Source organism: Recurvomyces mirabilis, assembly GCF_035927965.1.
Source record: "Recurvomyces mirabilis strain CCFEE 5264 chromosome Unknown scaffold_1, whole genome shotgun sequence".
Lineage (NCBI taxonomy): Eukaryota > Fungi > Ascomycota > Dothideomycetes > Mycosphaerellales > Teratosphaeriaceae > Recurvomyces > Recurvomyces mirabilis.
Genome location: NW_027041935.1, coordinates 169974 through 190669, shown reverse-complemented (window position 1 = coordinate 190669; position 20696 = coordinate 169974). Strand labels below are relative to the sequence as shown.

Genomic DNA, 20696 nt, shown 5'->3' with positions numbered 1-20696 from the left:
ATCTCAGAGTTGACGGCTGTACCTCAACGTCTTTTAATAAACCTCGAGAGATCGCCTTGTTACACAGCACAGTACCCGCCATCAACCGTAATGTCTGTGCCAGTGGTGTAGCTAGATGCATCAGACGCGAGGTAAAGATATGCTCCCTTCAGCTCATGTGCCTCGCCTTCTCTGCCCATGGGTATCTTGCCACGCCAGATGGCCTTCGTCTCTGGCGGCACGAAGTTCGAAATCTCGGTCGCCATATAACCAGGCGAAATGCTGTTCACTCGTGCGAATTTGACCCACTCCACAGCAAGCGATTGGCACAAATGCCGCACGCCAGCTTTGGCGGCGTTGTAGGCTGACTGAAGTTGCGGAATGTTTGCAACGTGCCCACTCATAGATGACGTGGCGATGAAGCTGCCGTAGCTATAGTTCTGCAGAGCTTCACCAGTCAGGCTCACGCCACCGTTCTCGTACTGCTTACGGAAGATCTCGCCGGCTGCTTTGGCGCTGTAGAAGACAGAGTCTAGGTCCGTGGCGACGACTCTGTGATAGTGCGAGAGCTCGCCATCGATCATTCTGCCTTGAGTCCATGGTATGCCTGCGTTGGCTACGAATATGTCTAGACGGCCATTGAAGTCCTCCGCGATTTCATTCATGACCTTCTTGACGTTCTCGTAGTCTGTCACGTCAGTCTGGTAAGCCTTGCCTACGACGAGTCAGCTCTGTCATGGCTCACTCCATACTTCTTCTCGACCTCGGCAGCTCGATCCAGTGCTTCCTTGTTGCCATGATACCAGATGGCTACATTGGCACCAGCTTCAGCAAATGCGTGTACGACCTGGAGACCAATGCCAGCGCCGGAACCGGAAACGATGGCCGTCTTATGCTTGAGACTGAACAACGGCAAGACTTGGGTTTCTTTCGGTGCTTTGGTGTTGTATTGCCGGAAGACACCGTTCTTCATCGAGCTGTCCTCGGGCGCCTGCTTCTCCGCTCTTACCATTACCATGATTAGCAGCTATGACCGGTTTTCAATTAAAGTAAACGATAGGGTTGTAAGACGACAGTGTTGTACTTGTGGAAGTCGAATCGATGACCAATGCCCGTTGCTGTTGCTGTGGCGTCGAGATGTGGCTGCGACAGAAAATCGATCCGTTCTTCACTTGAAGCTCGCCGCCTGTCCTTCTTTCCCATCACAACATCATCAATGTTATCATCGAGGCTAGCCAGGCCCGGGCAGACCTCAAATGCCAAGTCTAGTCATTGTGAGTCGCAAAGTATGCCAACCCATATCATCACCGGCAAGATAGGTAAGACGAAGACACATTCATCGCTCCCTTTTTACCCTATATCTGCAAGAAGTCATGGTAGATTCGATGCTCTGGTAGTCTCGCAATACGAGTCTCGGAAGCCTTGACAGTATACATGAGAAGCAAGAAACATGGGCTGTGAGCTATCGGTGTGGTGCAATTTGCCGAGCCAGAGGCAACATTCCATTGCCTACCTCTTGTGGCCACGGCCCGCATACCGCGCTGGAGCATAACAACATGGCTGTGGACCTCTATCAATATGGCTGGCCAAGGTAATCGAGAACCAGAGTGGCTAGTCTAGGGAGTCGGTCATGGCAAGCACCACACGCGGAATCTGGACAGCCCCCTCCTCGAGCGATGTGCTTCACTGATGGTAGACCTAATCCGTATCATGGTACCTTTCATGAAGATGTTCCTCCGAATGCTGGCACGTAATCCGCAGAATCACGTAGATCCAGGATCACAAGGACAAGCCGGTAGCATGGCCGCCCAAGGCTCAGCAGATGCCGCTGGTAGCTCGACCAGTACGCCGATAACAAGCTCATCCGCGTACCTAGGAATAGGCGTTGGCGTGGGAGGAGCAATCTTGATTGCTATAATGGCTGTCGGGGTCCAGATTCTGCGCAAACGGGCACAACATCGACGAGCCGTCACGGAGCTTGAAGATCAAAGTGAGCACATCACAGTGGCAGGCGCGATGCAGGAAATTGGCGAAGTACCGCGGCCTGTCAGTGTGACTCGCTGTGGTCCGCTACATCCACTACATGCGCAAGCTGGTTGGGGCGCTTTGTCTTCTAACGAGACGGTGCACGAGTCCGAGCCGATTACTCGGAGAGGTGGTAAAAAGCGCAATTCGATCTCGTTGCCGAGACGAATACGTGAGAAGACGATCCCGCTGAAGCGACTGAAGCATCTCTCTGCGATCATTGAAAGTCCTCGGAGCAGAACAGTAACATCACCTGCACATACGAAAACCCTGAACAAGACGACGACACCTGCGAAGTCGGCACGCACATCAACATCGACAAGGAAGAAGACGATTCTTATGATCGCAGCGGAAGATGATGACGAAGATGTCTTTGTCATGCCTGGAAGCCCGAAGCCGCATGTTCTGCCCTCTTTCGCCATTCGATCGCCAGGGATGTATGGTGCCGCTATAGCAAACGACGATGATCGACCAAGACCTTCACGATCCATCTCGGTCGGGGCTCTCCAGATACCCCTATATGTCGCGGCTGATTCACTGACCCTCGACCGTTCCAGTAGACCACAGATGCATACTCGGTCAATCAGTCTAGGTGGACCGCAGAGCCGTCCACCCTCGGGACCTGTACCGCCATTGCCAGCATCTGTACCACCCAATTTGCCGAGGAAGAGTAGTGACGACACGAACAGATGTGGTGTCTGTGTGTCTCGCATGTCGTCAAGCAGCCAGGAATCTGCCAGTAGCTCAGTATTGGTTATTAGTCCGATCTTGAAGGTCCATGAGAACGACAGAGCCATCAGCTCACCCACTGTCGAACAAGTGATAGCAGACGACGACAGTGCTCAGCTCAAGACTGTCACGAACAGACAATGGCAGAACCCACTCATCACTGGACCACGACCAATGGAGATACCACGAGTCTACGAAGACACTACCGCAGGCGCACGCGAGCGTAGCCATCACCACAACGCGTCAATACATAGCAATATAGCCCGCTACAGCACCCTCTCCTATCGCCAATCTTCACCTAGCACAATCTCCAGTCTCGATAACGACGACGCATTGATCACGAATCGCCTCTCGATCCCTCGGATCGCCACTGCAGATCGCGTAAGTATATCACGAGTTTCTTCCTACAATAGCCTCAGCCCATCCGCGTCTTGCTCGGCGCCAGCAACATCAAGTCACGTGGCCGCACATGGTGCTGTTCAGAAGATCACCACTCCACGCAAACCCGTCCGCACAAGCGGCAGTAGTGTTTCAGCCAACGGCTCGCCCGCCGAGAAACGCAAACCTCCTGTCCTCCGCGATATAAGCGGTAATGCTAATACTGGACTCACACCGTCGAGACGGACGAGCAATAGTACTTCCCACAGCGCCCGAAGCAGTAATGGCAACCCGTTCCAATGGGACCAGAGTCTGCCTTTGCTCAAGCCTTCCGCTTTGAAAGGCAGCCCAAACAGTAAAGGTAGCCGAGGTCATAAGAGGCAGAACTGTGTGAGGATTTCTACTTTGACGCCCACGATTCTAGGACCTCCAGTATTGAGTCGATCGACAAGCCCAAGTTTCATGCAGGGTATTGATGAGGAAGAGGAGGACGGTGAGCATGTGGCACCTGATGGGGAGGGACAAGGGACTAGGACGAGGTCGAGGGCGCTGCCGAGACTGAGCAGTGGAAATAGTCTGCTTGCTCCACGATTGCAGGCCACGACATCCACTATGTTGTATCAGACGTCGCTCACGCCTTCCTCCCCGACACTTAGTATGTGGACTGCCTACCAAGAGCAGCAGCAGTCTACTGGTATGGCTGAGATCGATCTTGTAGAGATGCAGCCCTCAGATTCGCACTTTCCTGCCTCACCACTATCTGCAAAGGACCGATCGGCTTCAAGACTGTCTGTACAGTCTTCTGTCAGTGGGCTGAGTATACCCATCTTCCCGCCACCAAGCCGTGCTACAGTCGGTGGTCTACACTTGCAGGAGACAGTACCCGTGTTCTGTCTTTCACGGCCATCCACTGATGACGAAGAACAAGAGGAAAGTGATGTGGCACAGAGCTCGAGTCCGCCAAGACTCTTGCATGCGTCTTTCGATGAACCGCATGGTCAAGAATCACCAGTCATACCAGAGAAGTCGGAGTACTTCCCTTCCAGCCCTCCACTACCTGTCAGTAAGGACGAGGAGTACGATCCAGCCTGGCGAGGCCTTCTCCTCATACCCAAGCCTGCACCTGAAGCAGATATGCTCGGCAATGGTAAAGGAGTAGAGTACGATCCGACGAGCCCTCTCTGGCCACCAACAGTAATGGACTCAGATCCCACCGCTGAACATAGCTCACCAGCATTCCCCTTCACGACCACTGCTAGCAACAACACAATGGGAGGAGCAGAAGAAGATGAACACGTTTCACCACACAGCAGGCCTACCACTTACGGTGGAGATCTACCAGATACACCACCTTGCTCACCTAAGTCCAGGCCAGTTGATACTACGACCCACGTCTCCGACAGTACGCTACTGGCACAGCTTTCGCCACCTCGAGTCCGACCAGCACGGCTAACAGCAGCAGAGAAATTGACAAGCGCGAACGCTTCGGTGATCATGGCTACGATACCCGAGAGCCCTCCCATTATCGGCTTCCCGACCGCTGTGCCCATCCTCGCTCCACCAAGTGAGGACACAGCACAAGCCACCATCCCACTGCCGCGTCGAGGCCGCGCAGCGTCTCATACTTCATGTTTACGCCCTCTACGTCCCGCTCCACCGCCACCTCCAATCCTCGGTCTCGATACAACCACACCCCAGCCTCTTCACATCCGCAACCCATCCAATTTGAGTCCACAGGGTCCAAGAAGTGAACCAGCCAAGTCTGTTCTCAAGTCTGCTACCGCACTTCGACGTATGAATTCCGAAATCGATGTTGAGACTCGTGGCGCGATGAACAGAGCCAGTAGACAGTACGTCCGCATGGGAAGGGAGGCTAGTCCTTTACTACCATGGATCGGCGCCACGAAAGTTGGAGCTGAGCCAGGCTTTGGTGGAGGTGTGGTAGGAGACGAGCGTATGGCTGACCTGTTCGACTTTGATTTCGGATCCAGCATGTCTGCTGGAGCGGAGAGGGAGCTGAATGGTAAGAGTGCATTAGATGACGTCGATTTCGAGGCGCTTGGATCAAGGCTAGATGGCGCATTATCTGGCTTCGATACCGTTGGCCTCGTTGCCTCGTCTTCATCGCCTCCGATGGATTTCAAGGATGTGGATTATGGTTCCGGTGTAGAAATTACCTACCAGTCGCGAAGCGGAAGAAGCGGAAGTGTGTGGGAAGATGGCGAATTATTCTGGACTAAGCGCCCCAGATTCTCTTTCACGCCCTCCTCACCACCTCTTGATGTGAATGTTACGCCGATGAAAAAGCTGTACAGTGGTCGTGCTGCGGCGTGGGAGCGAGAAGGCTCGAGGACGCCGACGCAGCAGATGGATATCTTGCTTGGGTTGGATAGACCGAGTAGTATTGTCAAGACGCCGAAGAGTCTCTATGATTCTGATGGATTTTTGAAGACGTAGATAGATTGAGCAAGACTTCCTTCTGCCACAAGAGAAAGTTCCGATTCAGTCTTGGCGTGTCTTCTGTATCAACCAAGCGAAGGCTTGTTCGTGGGAATGCTGATGAGTGCGAAGGCATCAAGGTTTTGACGTGGGCCTCCTTCTTTCGACAGACATATCTTCCCATGATGAGCCTCCTTCATACAATGGAAGCAGAACACTGTTTGTGAAGATCTCACAAAGGCCGGAACCCACAGAGGTTGTGCAGGATCTTGTGCACGGGTAGATATATGTACCCAGCCGGCACATACCTGTAATCATGCTATTGCGTTCATATGGCTTTCGCCAGAATACGCGGGGCAGTTCATCCCGTCCTCTGCCATTTCCCATCATCCTGATCGCCGTCCTCCGCATCAAGATCGGCGGCCGTTCTTCTAGTACCGGCACCTGCTCCCAACGGCACAATCTCCTCATCCTCTGCTCCTTCAACCACTGTCATACCCTCCGGCATGCGAAAGTTCCCATCCTCGTCCATAAGGTCACCCATATTCTCGCTAGTAATCCACCCACTAGCCCCCGGTGCCATCTCATCAAACGCTCCTTCCTCATCTGATCCTTCCGGATTCGGATCTGGATTGAGCTCTTGGCAGGCGGATATAGCTTCGTATAGACGTTGTTCAGGTGATGTAGCGCGTCCGTTGCCGTTCGGGTGCTCTTGCTCGACCGAAGTTGTGGTCTCGCTCATCCCTGCCGCGTTTGGCACGATACGTAGTGTAAGGGATTCAAGGTCCTCGTCGGCGGTCATGTTGGCGTCGGAGAGGCTGAGCTGAAGGAGTACGGCATCCCGGTCTTGGGCGTGAAGGGTGATGGTTGTGTATGGGAGTTGGATGCCCGTGTTCTTCGCTGTCGACCAAAGCGTGAGGTGTCGCGTCGCGACCCAAACGTCGATGCTGGCGATCTCCACATCCAGTTCGTCATCATTCGTGTTGTCTCCTAGTGCAGCGAAGTCTGCTTGTGTAGCTAGCTCGTCCCGTGCAATACGCAGCTTGGAGTTCGCGCATTGCAGATGCAGCACTGCTCGACCACCAAAAAATGTGCCAGGTGTTTGTTCTTGGTGTGCTGAGAGTTCTGTGAAGTCATTCGCACGCGGCGCAATCCTGATCGTTTCATATGCCATTGGTAGTGCGAGACGTTCTAGGCGAAAGGTCCAGATCCTTTCGGGCTTCTACACAATCGTGGTACCGGAAATTAGCTGCATTCGCGAGTCATGTAAATGTCGAAGGTCAAATGACGTAGTAATCACGTGGCCCTCATAGCCCGACGCGTGAGATCCGCCTGATATGTTGGAACAATTTCATACTTTTTGCTGCGTGGGGCGTACACTGTTATCAGATGTTCAATCGCTCAGCCACAGAGGTATGGAGAGCATGAGCAGGAAATTGGAAGCTCTGTCATTGACAGAGGCTGTGGATGCCGACAAGAGCGAGACCGGCACCCCCGATGTGACGGAGCGAAATACCAGGAGCCCCCAATCCATCCTGTCTAGCGGAGCAGTATCGAAGTATATCGTAGGCACTCCATGCTTTCCGTCCATTGTCGAGCTTTGGCAAGTTGTCGTATCATGACAACGTCGTGCAGCTCATAGACGTCAAGCTCGCCATGGCGATAGCCACATTTCTTGATGGCGAAGGCTGGTGCCTCACCTTGTTCGCCGTATCGCCATGTCATGCCCGGAACTATGATGCGATGCTCTGAGGTACCGCCCGCACACCGATGCATGTTCCGAGGCGATGAATTGTACCACCCACTCCACAAGATAGAACCCTTCAAACATCTCTCCAACTGAGCGATATGGCCTTCCAGAGATGAGCATTGGCAGGGGCCATGAGATGCGATGGCAGACTTCTCCGATAGAACTAAGGAGTCTTCATTGGCAACGCGACAGTATTAACATTTGTCAGGCCGGTTGTGACATCGCCGTCTTCAAATCAGATGTACGAGAAGCCGATATCAAGAGCTTTTGCGTAAGGACGCAGCCTTACCAGATGGTGGTGGCGCAGCACGTCCATCGTCCATCGCTGTTGCATAAGGCCACCGGACTGCAAGCGCAAGGCTATTACGTTCGCGGTATCTCATCTCGTGTATGTTTCGGATGAGCCCAGAGCAATGCAGCGGTATTCATCGACATACGAGGGTGACAGTGGTAGAAGGTAGACTGAAGTGAAGGGTGATGTATGCAACGTGACCCACATTTTCAGCCACACCTTCCTGATTAGTCCAGCCAACGTGATAGCTCCTGCCTGGCGACTGGTCACCTGCAACCAACAGCTGTGCTACCTCGACCACGAACGCACTGACACCCCAGCCTTGCCTCAATATAAGACGTTCATAGTCTCCGAGTCTCCATTCACATATCATCACCCAACAAGAGCATGGTACGGAACGCCGCTTCGATGCAGTCACTCCGCGAGAACATGGCCGAGTGCGCTATGCACTCGCCGCCCAACACGCAGCCACGGCCTGCCATGATGCCAGCCCAGCAGCAACAGCCAGAAGCATCGGTCAACCTCAACCAACCCACACAGATCGTCGGCAGCGATGCCTACACTAAATGGCTCATGACTCGAGTAGCTACTGGTGTCGCTACACCAGAAGAGCAAGCCATGTGGCAGCAGCACGTGAATATGGTCAAGTCGAAGCCCACGCCCGCTCCTGCTCTCGCAACAATGCCTCCGTCTGCTCCGCCGCCACCTCAGAGATACAGCGCAGCCCTTCACGAGTCTCGTGCCGGTACCCAGCCGTGCGTCTTTGGCATCCCAACTCTGGGCTCGTCGTCCGAGACTCCACTTGTCTGGGAGCCAGTGAACCCACCCAACATCGCAGAAATGTCACCACACGCCCTCCAGGACTACCAGATGCAGCTGATACTGTTAGAGCAACAGAACAAAACGAGGAATCACATGCCTAACAACGAAGTGAACGAGATAAAAAGTTCAGCACTAGCGATGAAGTCACACCAGTCACCATCCACTTTTGTGTCGCCAAGTCCGTACGCAGAGCGGGGCTTCAACGAAAGTGCTCGTCAGGACTACGAGATGCAATTGATGCTTCTTGAGCAGCAGAACAAAAGGAGATTGCAGATGACGAGGCAGTACGAAGCCACACAATCTGACCTTGCAGCTGGTACGAGCAGCTTCCACCAGAAGCTGGCAGCTAGTAGGACTAAGCCGGCTGTGACAGCAGTCGGTGGAGGACCGTTTGGTGTGGTGCCCCATCACGCCATCGCACCTGCGGCCCTCCGTCAACAAGCCATCCGAATGAACGCCGCCAAGTATGCCGAGCCGTTCTGCAAGTTCTTGACCGAGAACCCTACTGTCTTCCACGCTGTCGATGCCGTTCAGAAGCAATTGAAGGAGGCAGGCTTCAAGGCATTATCGGAGCGCGATAGCTGGGACCTCGAGACTGGTGGAAGCTATTTTGTCGAGCGTAACGGCTCAGCATTGATAGCTTTCTCCGTCGGCAGCGACTACAAGCCTGGTAATGGCGCAGCGATCTTGGCTGGCCATGTCGACGCTCTCACCGCCAAGCTCAAGCCTATCTCGCAAGTCCCTAACAAGGCTGGGTATCTACAACTCGGCGTCGCTCCTTACGCTGGAGCACCAAACACTACTTGGTGGGATCGCGATCTCAGTATTGGTGGACGAGTATTGGTCAAGGAAGGCGACAAGATTGTTTCGAAGCTTGTCAAGCTTGACTGGCCCATTGCTCGCATTCCAACATTGGCGCCTCACTTCGGTGCTGCAGCTTATGGTCCATTCAATCCCGAGACGCAAATGGTGCCTATCATTGGTCTGGATCACACCGACAGCCACGCCGCCCCACTGCAGACCATTGAGCCATTCAGCAATCCATCATTGATGGGCGGTGCAAGTGGCGGCGTCACTGGTTTCGCTGCCACACAGCCTCCTCGTCTCGTCAAAGCCATCGGCAATGCTCTCGGTCTGCGCGCAGATACCTACTCCAACATCGTGAACTGGGAACTCGAACTCTACGATGTTCAACCCGCCACTCTTGGTGGTCTGGACAAAGAGTTTATTTTCGCCGGCCGTGTCGATGATAAGCTCTGCTCGTGGGCGGCAATTCAAGCCCTGATCGAAAGTAAGGACGAAATCAGCAACAGCTCGCAGATCAAAATGGTCGGCCTCTTTGACGATGAGGAGATCGGATCTTTGCTTCGCCAAGGTGCGCATGGCAATTTCTTGCCTACCGTAATGGAACGGGCTGTCGGCTCCTTGGCTGGACATTCTCCAGGCTCCGATATCATGGGGCGTACTTACGCAAATTCCTTCCTCGTGTCTTCGGATGTCACGCATGCGGTCAACCCGAATTTCCTCGGCGCGTACCTGGAGAATCACGCGCCTCATCTGAACGTCGGCATTGTTGTGAGCGCAGACAGCAATGGCCACATGACGACCGACGCCGTCAGCACGGCTGTCCTCAAGCGCTGTGCGGATAAGGTCGGTGCGCAGCTGCAGGTGTTCCAGATCAGGAACGACTCGAGGAGCGGAGGGACGGTCGGTCCTATGCTGTCGTCAGCGACCGGTATGAGGAGTGTGGACGCTGGCATTCCGCAACTCAGTATGCACAGCATCCGTGCCACGACTGGTGCGCTTGATCCCGGTCTTGGTGTGCATTGTTTCATGGGCTTCCTCAATGGCTTTGAGGCTGTTGATAAGGAATTTCGTGATTAGATGAGGAGGAACGAGAGGCTCGAAGGACGATGTGGTGGGAATATGGTGCATGATCTAGCAATGGGATACGAGAGTCTCATTTGAGAAGGCCCATAGATATCCAATTTACGATTAGTATATGGTAACTCTCCTCTCGCCTCAATCGTCGCGGTTTGTGTACAACAGGCCAGCGGCCAATCCAGCTGAACGATATTGAGAGGCATAATAAGATATTAGGCTTTTGTTATCAGATTCCGCGATAGCCAGGATCTTGTGTGCACCAGGAGCCGAAGGATTCCGCTTCTCATGCACTTCACGTCAGTCCTCCTGCACTTCACGTCAATGGCTGCGCGTGAGTCACTACTCCTTGTGCGGACATAGCTGCTCGGCCGAGCTGACGTGCTCTGCCTCAGTGCGGTGCTCGGAGCTCACTTCTATGCTCCAAGGCTGAAATGGCACAATACGAAGGGAGAGATATAAGTAGAGCGTGCCCTTCCAGAAATTGGTAAGTACTGGATCCATATCCTCCACCTCCTTCACATACCCTACTCAAGAAAAGATGTCTTCCTCCCAAGAGCTCCCAGCCATTACTGTCCAAGCCCTTGAGGCATCACTTAAAGCACAAAACCTGCTACTCAAGTCAAACACCCGTCTCGACAATGCAGTGGCCAATTGCGAGAAGAATAAGATCCCATCCATAGCGATCTCTCCACTACAAGGCCAATTCTTGTCCTTACTCTGCAAGATGTCCAATGCCAAAAACATCCTCGAAGTCGGTACCTTGGGAGGTTACAGCACGATCTGGTTCGCTGAGTCCGTTCCCGGTGTTCATGTCACGAGTATCGAATTCAACGCCAAACACAGAGACGTCGCTTTGGACAATACAAAGGACCTGGATAACGTGAACATCATCCTCGGTGCCGCCGCGGACGTGATAAAGCAGCTCAAGCAAGACGGCAAGGTCTTCGACCTCGTCTTTATCGATGCAAATTGGGATCAGCAGGCCGAGTACTTTGATCTTGCGGTCGGTATGACGAGGAAGGGTGGAGTGGTGTATGTGGACAATGTTGTGAGGAATCTGCTTGATGTGCCTGAAGATGGAGATAAGGCGGATTGGAGTTTGATTGAGCATGTGAAGGGGGATGATAGGGTGGAGGCGACGGTTATTCCGACGTTGAGTACGCATAAGGTCAAATTTGAGGAGATGGTTGATGGGTTTTTGTTGGCTTGGGTGAAGTAGTGTTTCTTGCTATTGGGAATGATTATCAATTATATGTCTTTGATTGCGTCTCTGTGGCGAAGCATAGAGTATGCCACCTGCATCCAACACTACGAGACTTTGATTCTCTGCATTACAGTCTCACACGACCCATAGGTAGATCCAATAATCTCCATAGTAGCAACTCATCGTCTCCAGTAGGATCAACATCCGTAAAGCCCTCGGGCCATATATAATCATCCAAGCTCACGTCAGCCAGCTGATTCAGCTCCACGAATCTTGACTTGAGGCAGCGGCCTTTCAGACCACGCACAGCATCAATCAAAGTTTGCAGGAAATGACGGAGTGCTCGCATCTTCCGCTGCAGCACATTTCGCGGGTCCATCAACCAGAACGATTCCAGGGATCTATCGCCGGGGCCAAAACAGCTAGGCTGCTCAACACGGACGGTGAGATTGCATAGATTTGGATAGACATCGGTCACCCCTCGGACCAGACCGAGATATGGTACCCCAAACTGCGCCGCGCCTGAACCAATCGATGCGCTGTGAGTGAGGTGAATGTTGAGGATGAGGTCACGGATGCGAGGCCTCTTGCTACGCACATCTTGTAAAGTCGCGTGGACACTGCGACCTGATAAGCCTGTCAGATCCATAGTGGGAGCACAGAAAGTATTGCGTTCATAGTACTGGTCGACAGCTATGTTCCACAGTCTCGGATTCCGACCTCTGCACATCTAGAATGGCCAGAGCACTCTCTCTTTAGTGCTGATACTGGGGGCCAATTCGTCGCGAGTCAGTCCTTCCATTCCTTCGGTCGAATATATCTCGTAGATCGTAGACCGCTCACGCAAGACATCTTGATGGATCAAGTTCTTGGGGTATCTGGTAGACCTGTGCAATGCTGTAGGATAAGATGGGATGGTGACGACCCACTCGACACACTGTTCGAGTAGCTCGTTAGGGAGGCCGAGAAGACTTGCTCGTGGACATTGCATTTGCTTTTGGCGTATATGGTTTGCCGCGATAACGTCTTTGGCAGTCTGATCGTCGCTGGACAGGGTGTACGCCTTGCGCGGAGAGGAGTAGAGCTCTAGAGATCTGTACGGCGAGTATATATTGGAGTCTGTGGGAAGAATCGGAAGTATACATAATAGAGCGGCTGACTCTCAGTGTCAGTGAACATGCTGCATCTTGTCGGTCGCATGTCTGACATTTACAGTCGAATGTCTCTGAATCTCGAGGGAGTACTGAGCGTTGGTAAAGGACGTCGAAGGAGAACGATGCTGACAATGAGGGAGAGAGATTTTGAAGACACACTGGAGTGCCGATTTCTAGATAGATTATAGTAGAACACTGATCATATGAAGAAGCGATGGGAAATACTTACCGAGAAAGAGACAATCAACTCATAGCTTGCGCTGTTGTACGGTGTTGGATGTGACTCCAGCTGTTGCTCGAGATAATCCGGACGTGAGTACGGACAGTGCTGCCCTTGATTATCACAACCAGCATCTTCTTGCAGCGACTCTATGCTCTGGCTGCCGATCACGAAAACAGTAATTCGGAGTGTGAAAGATCCAGCATCGCGTAGATCGCAGCTCTGCGATGCGACGTACCCGCTTCAGCCGCGTCATTCCTTGATCGGAAACTTACTTCTCGAGCTCGGGTCTTGTAGAAATCGTAGACGCTTACGCACTCCCGGCTCAGTACTCAGTATGTCCACCATACCTACGATATTTCTCAACGCAGTGACGAGCTGTCGAGCATACTGAACGTGGGCACGGTCGACGTATTGAAGTTTCCACGAGTAGCCCGATACTCCAATACTCCAAGACTCGTTCTCGGGTCATGTTCCAGGTTGAAGGTCAACATTTTCGCTGAGGTCAAGTCTGTGATGGGGTGCTCCAAGGCAGCGGTCAACTCACCACGTCGAGCATGTCCATATCCAGTGTCCAGCCAGCGTGTCGTCTTGGGATACAGCGTTAATGGTAGACTAACTTGAACATGCTGCATGCGATCGCTGTCGGTAGGCCGTTAAGGGCTCAAATAATGGTCCTTGTTGTCTGCGACCCCTGTGTCTACGTCGAACCGTTGATGTGGGCCCTCGACATCGACGTAGAAGGTATTGATCCGATAGTACTCGGAGGGACCTACAGTCAATAGTAGCTTGCAGGCGGAAAGTAGTGTCCGGAGGCGCAACTCCGTCTTCCTCCTTTTGTTTTTGTTCATGGATAGCGGACCGCGGTGCTTGACGACGCCTGTAAAGAGCATCTCCAGGAGCTCCATTGGCAGCTTTTCGAAACTATTCATAGACCCTGCGAAAGTGCCGTCTCCGCTTGTTTTCGCCATCTCGTCCATCCCGGTGCGGAGTGTTCATAGGACATAATGAGATGCTGTGCGCTGTATATACAGGAAGAGAGAAGAACAAAGACATTGTTCGCCATCAGTGTAGTGTGCCCCGCAGTGGAGCGGACACTTCGCAAGCCATCGCTCGTCAGGACGTCGTTCGCAAACCGGGTGGGGAGTTGGCCGTCCTGTGGCTATAGACTTTCGACTATCGTACTCCCTTCCGGTTGAAGGACTGAGAAGAGGCTCACTCTGAATGCGTGGCTCATGATGCCCTGTATGCTAATGCACTTTAATGGCGAATGCGAAGCCAAGATGTCAGATTTGGACATCGCCGCCACCACGGTCGATGTGCGCTCAAACAGCGAAAGCCGTGCTATTGAGTAGTTCTAGTCCAGATTGCCAGTGATAGAACGGAGATTCGCTTTGCCATTCGCGGCCATCCGAGCTCGTGGCATGCATACTGCAGCTTGAGCTGGGGATGCCACGTATTTCTGGCGGTGTTGGCTTGTTTGCTTCAATGATACGGCTGATGGTCGGGAATTTGACATGTACCGGGCATGGCCCATCATTCACACGCCAGCATCGGCATGCGAAGGCTTCGTGAGCTCAATTATATCCTCGGCCCAAGGACAGCGCGTAGGGCGGTAGAAGTGTTTGCTGGCAATAATGCCGAAGTGGTCACGCGGGAATGACCTACGATGACGTGCATGCATCGCGCTGATGCAGGTCGCCCGATCAGGAAAAGCCTAATACTGTATGTGCTAGAGGAAGGCACAACACGACGAATGACCCAGCAACCCCCCCGCCATCATCTTATCGACAATCTTCCATATTGCTCTCCCCCACCATCAGAACGATTCTCTCTGCCCCAAATCGTTCTATGATAGTGACAGAGAACTCCGTACCATATTGAAAAGGATTGCGCTTGTAGAGAGGCTCTTTTCGTACCTGCATCGGCAAAACACTCACGTGAGACGTACCACGGAACTGCTCTAAGCTTGCTCGCAAACATCCAATCTTTTCGAGACCACAACATCAGACATCATGGCACAAACAGCTCCAGCTCCTCATAGCCCTGCCGAAGTGCCTAAGAGGCCAAGAGGTGCGTACATCGATCGCAAACGGAAGAACATTCTAACACAAACGGCAGGCATACTCAAGAACTCCAGCTCGTTCCAACATGCCTCGCCAGAGGCACGCATCTCGCCTACCTCCGAAAGCACATCGGCTATGCACGAGTCACCCACGATCAACAGTTCAGAGCGACCGCAGCCGCAGCGCGAGATGTCTGAGAAGGAGATTGTGCAAATGAACACGGAACTGAATGCCGGTGGCCATCGCCGGAACTCGTCAAACCCTCGCGGAAGTGTATCGCGGCGGCAGAGCTCGCATGGTGGGCCTTCGGAGGATGGGCAGACCGATGAGCACAATGCGAGGTTGAAATGGGACGAGGCGAATCTGTATCTGAACGAAGGTCAGATGGGCGGCAAGATGAAGATTGATGAGCCCAAGACGCCGTTCGTGCATTCTGCTGATGTGGTAGAGGACGAGGAGGAGTCAAGTGCGATCAATGCTCAAGACATTGCTGTCGACGAGCTAGAAATGGAAAAGTCAAAGTCGAAACCGAAGAAGAGTGCTGGTGAGGACATTCCGGGTCTGGATATTGGCGAGCCAGAGATGGAAGCCAGGAAGCGTCGTGAGAGCGACAGTGATCGGAAGGTCACTGTGGGTAGCGAGGACATGGATGTTGATGGTTTCCACCACGGCGAGCATGAGGAGAGTATGTCAAAGGATGAGCTGGCCAAGCATAGGAAGTTCGAGGAGATGCGGAAGAAGCATTATGAGATGAAGAATATCAAGGATATGCTGGGCCATCCCGAGGCGGAAGACGATGAGATGGACGAATGATGGCGATTATGTCAAGGCTTGAATGATGATGTCGTGGTGATCAGGCGAACTCTGTGCTATTAGCGTGCATGATTGGAGTTTTGGAATACTGCTGGAGGGACTAGCATAAGACGATAGCTAAATGCTACACGATGGTGACGCGATATTGGAGATGTACGGCATGGCACATCAACAGTATGGCATGACCAGAACATCACGGGGAGTCTGAAGCCGTAATTAGGCAAGTACGGTACATATCGACGAATACATGTCGGGCTATTTGTTCCATTGACGCGCCCATCTCGGTGCCTGGAGTATATCATCTTCCACCAGTCATTCCACATCCCTCAAGCCTGAATCGTTATCTATACATGCGACACGATCGCAGACCCCCAAGTCAAGCTTCCGATGCGATCACATGCCGAAGCACTGGGCGTGTTTCGAAGCCAGCCTGGCCTGCAACACAATCTACGTGAACGACAAAATACGTCGGTGCACACCGCGGCTAGCTTTCCGCGCAGTTACAGCTTCAATCTCGACTTCATCTATTTCTTGCACTTCACATCTCCTTTGCCGCTGACGATGCTTGCAGCGCTTGGCATCCTTTATGATTCACCAAGTGGTCCATCAAATGCACGCGGTTTTGACGATGTATGAGCGGTCTCGCCTTGGCATCGTGAAACGTGGATGGGACAAGGAGGTCGGTATGCCGTTGTGGATTGTCGCGGCGCGCCTCATCCTGGCCTTGGGGGCTCAACGAACATGGCGTATGTATATACTGACACTTTCTCCGTCTCCTTCTCGATCTTCTGGTAAGGCTCACCGGCACCCTTTCTGGCTCCTGCACCAGCTGCAAAGCCGTCCATTCGTTCTCTCATACTTTTCTGCCTCGAATCTTTATCGATCGTTGTACGATCTCTGCCTCTGGTAGGCGTATTCCTTCTCTTTCAAGATGGTGAACTCGAAGACTTCGGCTGCGGCCTTTGTGGTCAGCGCCTCGACGGTTGCTGCGCAGGTCTTTGCTCCTTATACTGCTAGCAATGGCATCTCTTTCTGGCAGGCCAGCTTTGGCACAACTTTGGGACAGGACACGGCACAATTTGGTCTGGCGCTCCCTCCGGCTTCTGAGACGAGCATGACGAATGAGTATATTGGTCGTCTTGTTGTGCCTAAGGTGTCGACGGGAACGTGGATGGGTTTGTCACACATGAGCGAAATGACGAATTCACTCTTACTGGTGACATGGACGAACAATGACGATATCATCACATCCTTCCGATATGCTTCTGGCTATGTCGCTCCGGATGTGTATACTGGGAACGCTACCTTGACACCCATCAGCACGAACGTGAACGACACTCACTACGAGCTCACATACCGCTGCGAGAACTGCTGGAGCTGGAATCAAGACGGTGCTGCTGGCTCGCAAGTACCCACGACTGCTTCGGGCGCAGCACAACTGATTGGCTGGGCTCAGGCCACCAACCCACCGACAAACCCTGGTGAGGTCGACTCAGGTCTGCAGCAGCACGCCAGCGATGGCATCTTTGGTGCTCTTGTTGCTTCTGCTCGTAACACGGCTTACACCAGCTGGGCAGCTTTGGCCACACCTACCGCAGCCGCGACTGCAACTCCCTATCCTGCCGGGAATGGTACAGCTGGGGCTGGTGCGACCGGTACCGGCATGCCACCCGTAGCCACAGCTTCTGCCACTGCAGCTCCTGTCGCTTGCCCAACCAACAGCACAATTGCAAGCACCACATGGGACTATAGCATCGTCGGGGCTGGAGCTGGCGGCATTCCCCTAGCTGACAAGCTCTCGGAGGATGGTGCTTCCGTTCTTCTCATTCGAACGTGGTCCACCATCCTCTGGACGCTGGGGTGGTAGCATGAGACCCGACTGGCTGAACGGCACAAATCTCACTCGCTTCGACGTACCTGGCCTCGATAACGAGATCTGGGCCGACTCAGCCGGCATCGCCTGCGAGGACTACAGCGTCATGGCTGGCTGCGTTCTGGGAGGTGGTACTGCTGTCAATGCTGGTCTGTGGTGGAGAGCTAATCCGGAGGACTTTGATTACAACTTCCCTGCTGGCTGGAAGTCGGCCGACATGCAGCCTGCTGTCGATCGTGTGTTCGAGCGTATCTCGTTCACTGACAGGCCGTCTATGGATGGTATCCTGTACAAGCCTCAAGGTTATAATATTGTCGGTGGTGCATTGGCTGCTGCTGGATGGCAAAATGTGACCGCCGATAATGTTCCGGGCAAGAAGAACATGACCTTTTCGCACCCCAACGAGATGTTTTCTGTGAGTATGCGGAACCCCAATGCCTTAGCAATTGCTAATAGAGTGTAGAACGGCGAACGCGGCGGACCTATGGCTACATACCTTGTAACTGCGAACAAGCGCAAGAACTTCAAGCTCATCATGAACACCGCTGTCAACCGTGTCGTTCGTGACGGCAGCCGCATCACTGGTGTCGATACTTCAGCCTACCTCGCTGGTGGCCAATGCGGCACGATCCACGTCACCTCAAATACTGGAAAGGTCATCCTAGCCGCTGGTGCTTTTGGCTCGCCCAAGATTCTGTTCCGCTCTGGTATCGGCCCACAGGATCAGCTCGAGATCGTGAAGACTGCCGAGGGAGCTGCTATGGTCAATTCGTCGCAGTGGATCAATCTGCCTGTTGGGTACAATCTTGATGATCATGTCAATACTGATGTGGTCATCACACATCCAAACGTGAGCTTCTACGATTTCTATGGAGCGTATGACAACCCCATCAAGGCCGATGCAACCAAGTACCTAACTAGCCGCTCTGGGATTCTTGCCCAGTCCGCTCCCAACCTTGCTGTGGTAGCGTGGGAGGAAATTGAGGGTGACGACGGCATCACTCGTCAGCTTCAGTGGACTGCTCGTGTGGAAGGTGGCGATGGTGTGACAAGTAACCAATCTATGGTCATCTCCCAGTACCTCGGCCGCGGCGCAACATCTCGCGGCAGGACTACAATCAACGGTGCTCTCGACATGAAAGTGTCGCAGGTGCCATACCTCCAGAACACACATGACCTAGCGGCTGTTAAGGCTGGTGTGCAGTCTTTGATCAGGTCACTTTCGACCGACCCGGCAATCAAGGTCATGTTCCCGTCCTATAACGAGACGATCGATGAGTGGCTCGCGGCCTACCCTTTGACGACTAGCAAGCGTAGTGCCAACCACTGGATGGGTAGCTGCAAGATCGGTCTCGATTCGGGTCTTACAAATAACGGCTCCTCGGTCGTTGATACTAATGCCAAGGTCTACGGCACAGACAATCTATTCGTGGTCGACGCCTCCATCTTCCCTGGCATGGTCTCGAATAACCCGTCAGCACTTATCGTTGCTGTTGCCGAGCGCGCTGCCGAACTGATCCCCAAAGTTGCCGTCACAAGCACATCACCCACCAACACAACCAGCTTGGTCAGCTCTTCTGCGCCATATGGGAACGGAACTTCGACAGGTGGCGCGGCGCTGCCTACTGGTACTGCTCCGTACTCTATTTTTGTTCCCACTACGACCCTCGGCACTGTCTCCGTGGCTCCAATAACTGCCTCGCTAAGTCAGTGCACAACGGTCGTAACTGTCCATCGTAGCAAGAGCTCAAGCAGCGTCATCCTACCCGCGACTTCTGTCGGAGCAGTCTTTACCTCGTCGGCGCCATACCATATCTTAAATGGCACGACCGTGGCACCCATAGGCACTGGTACTGCACCATTCACGACTTCCCTCCAGCCAACGAGCTCCGCGACAGCGGGATCTGGCGGTGGTGATGCTATCGCTGAGTGGCAGCGCTGTGGCGGCTCTGGATATACTGGTAGTACTACTTGTGCTTCGGGGCTGATCTGCAAGGCTTGGAACCCATACTAGTGAGTCTTCTCGCTCGTTTTTCGTCTGACATTTGCTGACGTGCCTCCCAGCTCTCAGTGCCTGCAACCAAGCAACACCGGTTAGATGCCCTCATGATGCTTTGTTCGATAGAGTAGCGACGATTGTCTTTCAAATTCCTGTATACTTTTGCAAACTTGCGTTCACTAGCATAGGTCATGTACCAACTATGACGGCGGAGTTGTCTTTTGTCATTGGTCTTTACCACACGTGCGCGGCCGAATGATTTCAGGCTGTTGGCCACTTCAATCGGATGATACACAGTGAAGACGAAGGCTGGTAGCAGAAGACTGCATCATTAACGGAGGTCAGAGTGTTCAGATCGCAGTCACTAGTCACTGGAATGCTCTCGATGCCAGCCGATGCAGAAGTATATATGCTCACGGGCGACACCAATATCTGCTGACGCATACACTTCAGCATTATTACTTACCCAGTCCCAGCGTCCCATTGATCAACAACCATGCAATCCAATACTCAGCGACTCACATGCTGTCTGTGTGGAGACCAGCCCTCGACCACGCACACCGTGGTGTTTAACGATATCGTATGCAAACCATGCATCCAGGACTTCTTCGCACATTCCATCATCAACGAGTCGAACTTTCCTCCGAAGTGGGCAGGCAAGGAGCTAGATCCGCGGAAGTATCAACATGTACTCACACCGGACTTCCTGAAGCAATTCGATACCAAGACTAGAGAGTGGCGATGCCCGGAACAACAACGCATATACTGTGAGTGTACAGATCCCCCACGTCGACCGGAACCATGCGGCGCGTTTCTTGGGCAGTGGGAGAATACCAAGAAGTGTCGGCGTTGTGAGAAGTGCATGTGGTACACATGTCTGCGTTGTCGCAGTACATTCTCGACACCCGCTGCCGAAGGGAAGTCAGCCAGCATCGAGCACGACTGCGATCCAGATGTTGAGAGGCAGATCCGAGAGCAAGCCTTCGAGGGTCTTGTGAGGGGCAAACATTACCAAGACTGCCCGAAACCAGTTTGCCAGAAGCGTATCGAGCTTGCCGAGGCCTGCAAC

The 20696-nt window shown here is 53.2% G+C and overlaps 8 protein-coding genes across 8 annotated transcripts; 6 read left to right on the top strand and 2 right to left on the bottom strand.

Annotated features, from left to right (window-relative positions):
• Positions 1-59: 59 nt before the first annotated feature.
• On the bottom strand, positions 60-997 carry SOU1 (Sorbose reductase sou1; the record flags this gene model as incomplete). Its single annotated transcript, XM_064832803.1, has 2 exons — positions 60-680; positions 725-997. The coding sequence occupies 2 exons, from the start codon at positions 995-997 to the stop codon at positions 60-62; spliced, it is 894 nt and encodes a 297-aa protein (XP_064699072.1).
• A 692-nt stretch (positions 998-1689) lies between these two features.
• LTS14_000088 (uncharacterized protein) lies at positions 1690-5568 on the top strand (the record flags this gene model as incomplete). The annotated part of the gene is made up of 1 exon (XM_064832802.1): positions 1690-5568. The coding sequence occupies one exon, from the start codon at positions 1690-1692 to the stop codon at positions 5566-5568; it is 3879 nt and encodes a 1292-aa protein (XP_064699071.1).
• Positions 5569-5911: 343 nt separating this feature from the next.
• LTS14_000087 (uncharacterized protein) lies at positions 5912-6724 on the bottom strand (the record flags this gene model as incomplete). Its single annotated transcript, XM_064832801.1, has 1 exon — positions 5912-6724. The coding sequence occupies one exon, from the start codon at positions 6722-6724 to the stop codon at positions 5912-5914; it is 813 nt and encodes a 270-aa protein (XP_064699070.1).
• A 1297-nt stretch (positions 6725-8021) lies between these two features.
• On the top strand, positions 8022-10298 carry LAP4 (vacuolar aminopeptidase 1; the record flags this gene model as incomplete). The annotated part of the gene is made up of 1 exon (XM_064832800.1): positions 8022-10298. One exon carries the CDS (start codon positions 8022-8024, stop codon positions 10296-10298), a length of 2277 nt encoding a protein of 758 aa, XP_064699069.1.
• Positions 10299-10836: 538 nt separating this feature from the next.
• On the top strand, positions 10837-11517 carry LTS14_000085 (uncharacterized protein; the record flags this gene model as incomplete). Its single annotated transcript, XM_064832799.1, has 1 exon — positions 10837-11517. One exon carries the CDS (start codon positions 10837-10839, stop codon positions 11515-11517), a length of 681 nt encoding a protein of 226 aa, XP_064699068.1.
• A 3374-nt stretch (positions 11518-14891) lies between these two features.
• On the top strand, positions 14892-15755 carry LTS14_000084 (uncharacterized protein; the record flags this gene model as incomplete). The annotated part of the gene is made up of 2 exons (XM_064832798.1): positions 14892-14949; positions 14998-15755. 2 exons carry the CDS (start codon positions 14892-14894, stop codon positions 15753-15755), a joined length of 816 nt encoding a protein of 271 aa, XP_064699067.1.
• Positions 15756-16686: 931 nt separating this feature from the next.
• Positions 16687-17622, top strand: LTS14_000083 (uncharacterized protein; the record flags this gene model as incomplete). Its single annotated transcript, XM_064832797.1, has 1 exon — positions 16687-17622. One exon carries the CDS (start codon positions 16687-16689, stop codon positions 17620-17622), a length of 936 nt encoding a protein of 311 aa, XP_064699066.1.
• A 1-nt stretch (position 17623) lies between these two features.
• Positions 17624-19642, top strand: LTS14_000082 (uncharacterized protein; the record flags this gene model as incomplete). The annotated part of the gene is made up of 2 exons (XM_064832796.1): positions 17624-18043; positions 18092-19642. 2 exons carry the CDS (start codon positions 17624-17626, stop codon positions 19640-19642), a joined length of 1971 nt encoding a protein of 656 aa, XP_064699065.1.
• Positions 19643-20696: the final 1054 nt, after the last annotated feature.